An 8,766-nucleotide genomic window follows, 5' to 3' on the forward strand; every position below is an offset into this window, starting at 1 on the left:
ATCATGCGAAACTCTGAGAATAATGTTATCTTAAAATAATGACTTAGTATCTAAAAGTATTGAGAAACTTTTTCAAAATAATGGCTTTGTATCTCAGTAATGACAAACAACACTTAGTCGTTATTCTGAGAAAGTTTCTCATAATAATAACTTAAAGACAGGATCTTTTTTTAAAAAAAAATTTAATCACAGGCAGAAATAGGCTTCCATAAGTGCCTGCTTGGAAAATGCACCCTGACTGAGGGTATGAACAAGCACATTACTGGTCAAATATTCCCAAATAAAGCCCTCATATGCAGCTGTAGAGAACTCAGCCACCCGCTGAACACCTCAGTAACCTGTCTGATGCTGAAAATGTAACAATGAGCTCAATTACTTCTCACATCTCCTACTCTTAAGACTGCATGTGAAGATTGTGCTACATATGGATTTGCTTCCTACGACATGTGCGTATTGACTACTTTTATCAGGTTGTAACACTCTTATGGAATCTGCAAGCGAGGAATTGACTCCAGACCAGTTTGCGCAGCCTCGACAAGTCTGCGAGTCACTGTCAGTGTGTTAAAAGGACAGATGCCACATCGAGATTCAAGCAGCCATACTCAGCAGCTGTCAGCCGTGAAATGCACAAAGAACATTATCCAAAGTTCATCACCAAGACACAGCAAGGAAATACTGCAAATGTTCTAGTGCTATGACACCACAAGCACAGTCAGGTAAGCAATTACAACACAGAGATGTGTTGAAGTACTGCACAGACATTTTAAAGTACCGCAGAGAGGTTGTTTGCGGCCAGTAGCGTCTCTGTTACTCGCTCAGTACAGTAAGTATCCAGTGAATCAAAAGACACGTTTATGGTTTCAGTACAAAGTGATCACTCTACAACATGTACCATAAAAACAATCATGGAAAGCTAAAACAGTAATATCCCTTTTTTCATCTACTTTTCTTCTTTCCCCTCCCTCCTCTAAAGTGAACCTTTGGTTAATAATAATAATGTGTTTCTTCTTAAATGTTTCTGCTATTAAGACTCAAAAAAGCGAGTCTACACATTTGGTCATTTCAGTACTTCATTTTGCCTTTTCCTGTTCTTCAAAATAAAATCCCTCTTGATTCTTTACTCTGACCACTAGAGAGAAAGACTCTCTTTCACACATTTTTTTATCACATTTTTTCGTATACTTACTGTATTTTTTCTATGTAACAGATTAGAAACTCTTGATGATGAAATGTCATCTGCTCAGGGTAAATGCTGAGAGCTCATACGAACATGAATAGAGGTGTTCAGTTGTGCGTAGCATGAGGCACTGGTCTGTGCTTCCCTTCAGACTTATGTCATCGTGTGGCCGGTCTACTGAGTGTGCCACACGTTGTTGAGTAGTTTGACCACCTCCTCGTAGATCACGAAGACTATGGCCACGTCCAAGCAGACGCGACCAAGCCGCGGAACTGTTCCTTTGTAGAACCTGGAGACAAGATGATACGAGGTTAGATGGTTTGTCTACAGTAGTCAAGGCTAAAAAGCGCGCAGCATCTATCATGAGCAGATTCAAGGTTTACTCACGCCTGTGGTCCTTCATGTTTCAAGATCTGGAAGGCACAGTCCACTGTGTTTTTGTAGCGATGGGCCTCCAAACCCTGCAGAAAACAGAGTGTGTTAAAAAATGGCAAATTTGCTAACAGATAAAATCATCAAATGGTGTGTTTTTTTTACCTGCATCCTAGTCTTCACCACATCTAGAGGTGTATTTCCAAAAACACTTGCTGCTCCCGCCGTCGCTCCAAACATGGCTGTGACAATCGGGTGCATGTCTCGTCTGGGGTCGTCACCTTAGGGGCCATATCCAAAAGTTGGGTACATGGTAAATGCATCAATGCATTGGGCACAAAAAAAGGAGAACTGCACAAAAACAGGGACATCAGATTTTGTTTGGCGGTCAGTAGGCTTTCTCACCTTTGTACCAATTGCGCAGCGTATTCATCACATAGAATCGGATGGCCTGATTGGTTCCTTGTTTCAGCACAGTCGCTGTCAGACCTTGATATATCCCCCTCACACCTAAATTAGTCAAACAGATTGATTCTTTATGGACCACAAACCACACTTGACTAGACAGACTGAGCAAAAGGTGTAACAAATACTCCAAACTGTTCCACACTGCTCTCTTACCCTGTTCTCTGATAATCTCACTGACTCCATGAAAGAAGCCTCTGTATCGAGGTCTGAGGGAACACTGGTCATGGATCATCTTCACCTGGAAGACGATGGAAGAACCACCTCATCAGTTCATTCGGTTCATTGCTGAAAAAAAGCTTTCTTAAACAATGGAAGAAATGCATAACAGCATCCAGCTCCACTGACCTTAAGCGTCTCCATCGGGCAGACGACCACGATGGCCTCCGCTATACCTGCTCCTAGACCGCACAAGAGGCTCCGCGTGTTGTCTAGCCGACCTGTGGCGTCTCGCATTGGGTTGCTGAGCATCTCAAACGTGCCGAACCTGTGAAAGGTGGGAAGGTGATATCAAGAAAAAACACGGGTCAAAATACACAACAATAGAGGAACAGTTGTGTGATGGATTCCACTGTAATAAGTTTGTTCACTTATCAAATGATAGGTTCCTACAGCTACAGACAAGTTAGATTTAGGATTTTTTTGACTGCCAATTGGAATGAAACTCTACAATAATAATAATAATAATAATTTGTTACTTTGAATTCCAACTGTGAGTTTCAAAAACGTCTTGCTTGAATGTAATGCTTTGTACTGCTTTCAATCATGTTGCGATATCTTGACTAAATTACCATTTTCGTTAAATTAGCACTTCTCCATTTTGTCCCCAGTACAGTGATAGCTAACTATCAGACAGTGGATCCTCTGCTCTGAGCATAATGACCACAAAGTAAATATGAGTAGTTTCACTATTCTGATCTACAGAACATTAATGGGAGAGGCATTTGGTAAATTATTTTTAAAAAGTATATGTTAGTAATTATTTTAAGAGTTTATGTCAGAAAATAACAATTCATATAGTCCTATTTTTTTTTTTTTTTTTAGATTAATGGATCCAAAGCCTTTTAAGACTTTTTAAGGTTGAGTGGGAAATCCTACAATCAGAATTTCCTGCTCCAAACAACTGACAAAATGGTAGCATCAGCAAACCAACTCTGGTAAATTCATAAATAGCAGTAGTATAGTTGATTTATTTGTTAGTTGGTTGATTTTTGGTTAAAATTTTCAAGTATAAGTGAAACATTTGATGTTTCCATGTTCTCAAATGTGAGAATTAGCTGCTTTCTCTTGTCCTAACACTATAGTTCATTAAACAGCTATTAGGTAATGTACAGGTGATCGGACAAAAAAAGACGTTGTCTGATTCATCTGAATTGTGATGGCCAGCCCAAACAATTAGTCATTCATTTGAGAAAATAATCTGCAGATTAATCAATAATGAAAATAATCAGTAGCTGCAGTCCTCCACATTTTTTGCTGTCTCTATCTTCAGTACCAGATATGCTGTGTCACTGCTTTAACATCAGCCAACTGTCAAATTAATTTCAAGGTTGTAACCCTGCGGATCAGTGAAGCTATAAACCAGAAGGATGCATGAGGGAAACTGCAGCTCTATTCTATTTAGCAGTGCATACAATCTGTGAAGTAAAAGCTACTGTATATCATGTGTGCATCTTCACCTCACTGCAGACTTGGGTATCGATCCATAAAGCAGGGAGCTGAGACCTCGATACAACCCTCTGAGCCCGTGATCCTGCACAGTCAACTTCACACAGTCACCTGCACATACACACAGAGCATCCAGGAGTGAGTAACCCAGCAGAAGACTGGCACACAAACCTGCAGTCAGGCAGCAGTCATGCATGTCCCAGTGACCTACCAATCCCTCTGTACCGCGGCGGGTTGGCTGTCTCATCTAGCTGCAGCTGGGTCTTAACATACTCTGTGGGGAAGGTGATACAGATCTCTATTCCTCCTGCTATGCCACCTGAGTTGGGGAAAAGAGAGAAATATTGCTGTGAAGATTTGTCAACTCACCGTGCAGAATTGTTCTTGAATGTTATGCATTTCTATTTCACTCTGAAAACATGAGATGGACAAACTGCAGAGTGGTGCTAATACTGGATCATTCCTGGTGTTTCTGTGTGTTTTAATGAAATGCTAATGTGTGATTACTCAGCAGAGACTGCACTGAGTTGGATAAAACGGCTACTGGATGTATACCTGCTTTTAATCAATACAGCACACATCTTTAAGCATCGTTGTTGTTGTTTTTTTTTTTTTGAAGATTAATTCTAGTGAATAAATGTGAGTGCAGTAATTACAGAAAATGCATGCAACTACATGATGCCATTGCTGGAGCATCACTGCTGACTGAGTGACCCAGTTCAGCATGGATAGCCTTTATGGGCGACAGATTGAGATTAGGCTGCGCTGTGCAGAAAGGCGACTATGAGTGGGGGGATCTGCGGGGCTGAATGAATAGTTGCAAAATCAACCTGCAAGGATGGCCTTTCCCGGATGCGTGATTTTCCTCCCTCCGATTGCAGCAGCAGCCAGATTTCTCCTCGCCGCGTACGACCGCTGGTGGGTCGGCAGAGAGCCCAGCCCCGCCGCGGCAGCAGCGGCGGCCAGACGCTGCGATGGAGGCTGCCGATGAGGCGCTGAGCTCGGGCATCCTCTCCTCACACCGCAGCTCTCGCACGGCCCTTCACACACCGAAAACGGCTTCACCAGCGAGGACATTTCGGTCGATTGTGGAAAATTCACCACTGTGGCGATGGCCCCGCTCGGACAATGTCAGACAACAACAACAGTGGGAGGTGGCGGCTGAGGGAGCATCAATATTCAAATAGCGGTCAGGTGATGGCTGAGGCCATTGGCTCACCGTGCTGTGTAATGACATTACTCAGTCACGTGACTGTGCATGACTTTTAGCTACCAATAACGTGCAGGATGCTGTTACGTTGATGTGCTGTGGCTAACATCCAGTCTAACCCTCACTGTCAAATACTGTGATAATCTACATTTAACACAAACCATAACCAATAGCGTGTAATTTTGATCTAAAAATATATTGCAATTACACATTTTCTCATCAAATATTTTTTTTAAATGACGTGTTACCTAATGATTTATATCAGTCTGTTAAGGGACATTTTACATTGTTACACATATCAAGACTGGCTGTTGCCATGGTATGAAATGCCATTTTAGTCAATATTGAATAAATACATAAGAACAAGAAAATTGAATATCAATCAGTCAATCTATATATATTTGTATATATTTAATATTGACTTAAAGGTATTTCATACAATGGCAACAGCGACAAAGATGTGTTAGAAGAAAAAAAAAAAAGGCTGTTCGAGGATGCAGGTCAGAAACAAAATGTAAAAAAGACAGAAATATCACAATAATATAATTCTTAAAAATCTAAGTAAAGAGACCACTAAATCTAGAACTATTTATACTCAGTATATGCTTATTGTAATGCCCAATAAGTCAAGGATATACTGCCATTAGAATGGAATTAAATCTATGCAGAGGTATGTATCATGTCTGCACACGTATTTAATGATAGAAAGATACTGGTGTATCTTTATACAGAGATTTACAATACACTTGTGCTCTGAGGGCCATTTGATATTGTAATAATAATAATTAGAAGAAATCAAATGAACAAGACTAAAACTGTACAATAGTGTGTGTCATGGCCAACACAATTTAGTAGTTTAATTTGAGTTTGGTACATTGTTGCCGTCTCCTAATCCTTGTTCCCTTAAATAGTGCTCTTGACAAGCCAGAGCAGACACACACACAGACACACACACATGCACACACACTGCCTACCCCAATCACCCTTCACAATGAAACTAGGTCAGTGTTTCTCACTACCCCCACCCCTCTGAGAAAAACATAGACAGACTTACTGTGGGAAAGACAGTCAGTTTAAAAACTCCAAACTACAGTTACCTAGAATTCTTCTTTTGGTTAATTAATTTGAAAAAACATGGATCTTATGCTTCATTTTATGTTTCTTTTTTGGGCAACAATTTCTCTACAAGCACCTGTGCAAGCGTGATCATACACTTTAGCCAACAAATCCAGTTCAGGAGGGAGATGGGGTAGGTAGAGGAAAATATTTTATCCAGCTGGTCTTCCTGCTCCTCAGTGTCTTTATTTAGCAAGTAGATCCTCACATGGAAGACATAATGGTCAACAAGAGCATTAATGTGTGTGTTTACACTACGTCTTATGTGCAGATTCAGTCAGTGTTGTTTTAATCACTCTGATCGTGTTGATCAAGCTGCCTGTATAAGTCTGACGTGCAGCTGCCTCTGCACAGAGCTGATTTCCAAAAAAGCTTTCAGCTGCTCCAGATGCTCACACACCTTAACCAGCTCCAGCTGCTCCTCGTCCACTGATTGGCTACAATTAGAGTCAGATACTAAAACAGACAAACATTCACATCCCACATTTACCACTTTCCCCAAACCCATTCTCTGCCATTCTCTACCTGTCCACCAGATGCTCTCAGACTTTGCACCAGTCACAAGTCACATGACCCTCCCACCCACCTGCACACCTGTTTTCACTTTACCTCATCAGCCCTGCAGCATTCAATTGTCCCTGTCTGCCTTGATTGTCTGTGTTTGGTTCTATCCTCTGTTGACTCGTGCTCACACCTGCATGAAATTTAGGGATAACTACCTTTAACCTTAAACATCAGCAAATCACATCAAAATAGCCCGAGCTCATATATGTTGCTCAGTTTAACACACTATGCACTCTGTTATGATGGTACCTGAAAACTGCGTCTGCACAGTGGCAGCATGTGATAGAACACTGGCTTGACGCTCAGGATTTTGGCAGCAGAGTAGAAAGCTGTCATGGTGTATTCTGTCAGGCCGCAGTAATCCTTGCGAACCGGTCAGTGTTAATGACTTGGTCAGCTGTAAGCTTGACTTTTAGGTCTGGGCAGCTTGATGCCAAAGTTGCCAGTGAATCAATATGCACCACCTTAATTGAAAAGATGAAGCAGAAATGAACAACAGAAACATGAGGGGATTTCATTTTTACCAGTAGAATTTTTTTTTTTCTTCACTTTTTGCTCTTTCAACATGTGCTCACAACCAGGACTTTTACACCGATCTCATAGCACCCACACTGTAATTTTGCCAAGAGGAACACCTCACTTGTCCTAACACTCAGCTCTCCAGAGCTGACGTCTATGACTTTTCAGTGGTAGCCGTCAGTGCCATCACGCTTCAGCCAGCTACGTAAGCAGTTAAGCAGTTTTCAGTGGGGATAGTCCAGTGGACCAATGGCTGAGTTCCACTTGGGAATTCTGCAAATAACACCAATTTATGTAGTGTTATTTGTTTCTTGCTTACCTGTTCACAAGGCTCATTCAAAGTGCAGGGCAGTGAAAATGTTTACAAGGGGCTGACATCTCTTCATCCTCTCGGTCTGTGCTAGAATTTTGTCAGCACCTGGCAAAGTAACTCAGGCTCAGGTCAGTGAGGCCTAACAAGGTATATGAGAAGCCTACAAGATGTAGCAATGGGGGTAGAGGGGCTTCTGAGATTGTGCCAGGGTGGGTGGCAGCTTCAGAGAAGTTAAAGGATCAGGAATCACAAACAGATCATTTTTTTAAAGTGTCCTCAGCTGATGAGATCTTTAATTACATATCTGGTGAAACATTATCTTTGGTCAAGTGTTCACCTGATTCATGCAGATTCCCAGCTAACAGGGAAAGTTCCCACAACATTGGCTAATGTTAACTACAAGTTGCAATAATGTTTTAAAAAAACATTTTAATCTAGTTTTCAAAAACATTTTAAGGATATTTATCATTTCAAATAATGTCCCTGTAAGGTTAAATACTGACTATGATGTAACGTCATAACTGCAACTTTCCAAGGATGTTTTGGTCATGTTGAGAGGTGACAGATCATAGAATGTTATAAAAACATTCCCACGATGTTACATGAGAGCAAAGAAAGAACATTATCAAAGCAACATTCGGAACATGTTATTGAGGACTGAGATTACAGACCATTTAATATATATATATATACACAAAATGTACCATAACCATAAAAAAACATTTTTTGATGTTTATACAGAATGTTAACCTAAATTTATAAAGAACATTCTAGGAACTAAAAGAAAACTTGCAGCTGAAATGTTACTGTAAAGCATTGGTTGCCTTGTACTGTTCTCAGGAGGTACTTTGGGCATTTTGCATATCACATTGTCACATGATCTAGCCGTGGTAGTGACAGTCCAGACCTGCATTTCTGCGATCACATTCAGGAAGGAATCCCAAACATGTGCCACAAACGCATATCAGGAAATGACCCCCAGCCACTCGGCTTCTCTAAGCTAAACCCATGACTTGCATTATTGACATCCTCTGCCATCTCCTCTTCATTGTTGGAAGAGCCGAACAGTCCAGCAACCCATTGTGTTCTTTATAATGACTCATCATTAACCTATAAAACATTTAAAAATAACTCATTGACTATCAATAAAGCTATTAGTTACCACATTTAAGTGGCTTTTATAGAGTGGGTGTATTATCAAAACACATTTCTGAGGGCATTAGCTTAAATGTGTGGAATCATTTATAACTGTAGGCCTAAATGGGTTTTTGAGGACTTGTGTTTTGCCAGTATTGTCCTCCTATGTGTGTTCCTCAATTTAGTATTTGTTTCTGCAAGGAGAGGCTTTCATTCTTCACTTAC

The 8,766-nt window shown here is 40.8% G+C and overlaps 1 protein-coding gene and 1 pseudogene across 1 annotated transcript; both read right to left on the reverse strand.

Moving 5' to 3' along the window:
- Nucleotides 1–219: 219 nt before the first annotated feature.
- On the reverse strand, nucleotides 220–4,871 carry slc25a1a (solute carrier family 25 member 1a). Its single transcript, XM_042499503.1, has 9 exons — nucleotides 4,513–4,871; nucleotides 3,894–4,001; nucleotides 3,694–3,793; nucleotides 2,363–2,501; nucleotides 2,171–2,255; nucleotides 1,955–2,059; nucleotides 1,715–1,830; nucleotides 1,565–1,638; nucleotides 220–1,466 (listed from the first exon to the last, which is right to left on the reverse strand). Exons 1-9 carry the CDS (start codon nucleotides 4,757–4,759, stop codon nucleotides 1,352–1,354), a joined length of 1,089 nt encoding a protein of 362 aa, XP_042355437.1. The 5' UTR covers nucleotides 4,760–4,871; the 3' UTR covers nucleotides 220–1,351.
- Nucleotides 4,832–8,442, reverse strand: LOC121952767 (annotated as a pseudogene).
- Between the last annotated feature and the right edge of the window lie 324 nt (nucleotides 8,443–8,766).

Source organism: Plectropomus leopardus, chromosome 13 (assembly GCF_008729295.1).
Source record: "Plectropomus leopardus isolate mb chromosome 13, YSFRI_Pleo_2.0, whole genome shotgun sequence".
NCBI classification, from domain to species: domain Eukaryota; kingdom Metazoa; phylum Chordata; class Actinopteri; order Perciformes; family Serranidae; genus Plectropomus; species Plectropomus leopardus.

Coding starts and splice junctions, on each gene's coding strand:
- slc25a1a (XM_042499503.1), bottom strand. CDS start 4,759: ATGTCCTCGCTGGTGAAGCCGTTTTCGGTGTGTGAAGGGCCGTGCGAG. Junction 4,002..4,512: donor GGGAAAGGCCATCCTTGCAG/GTTGATTTTGCA, acceptor TCCCCAACTCAG/GTGGCATAGCAGGAGGAATA. Junction 2,256..2,362: donor GCCCGATGGAGACGCTTAAG/GTCAGTGGAGCT, acceptor ATCGTCTTCCAG/GTGAAGATGATCCATGACCA.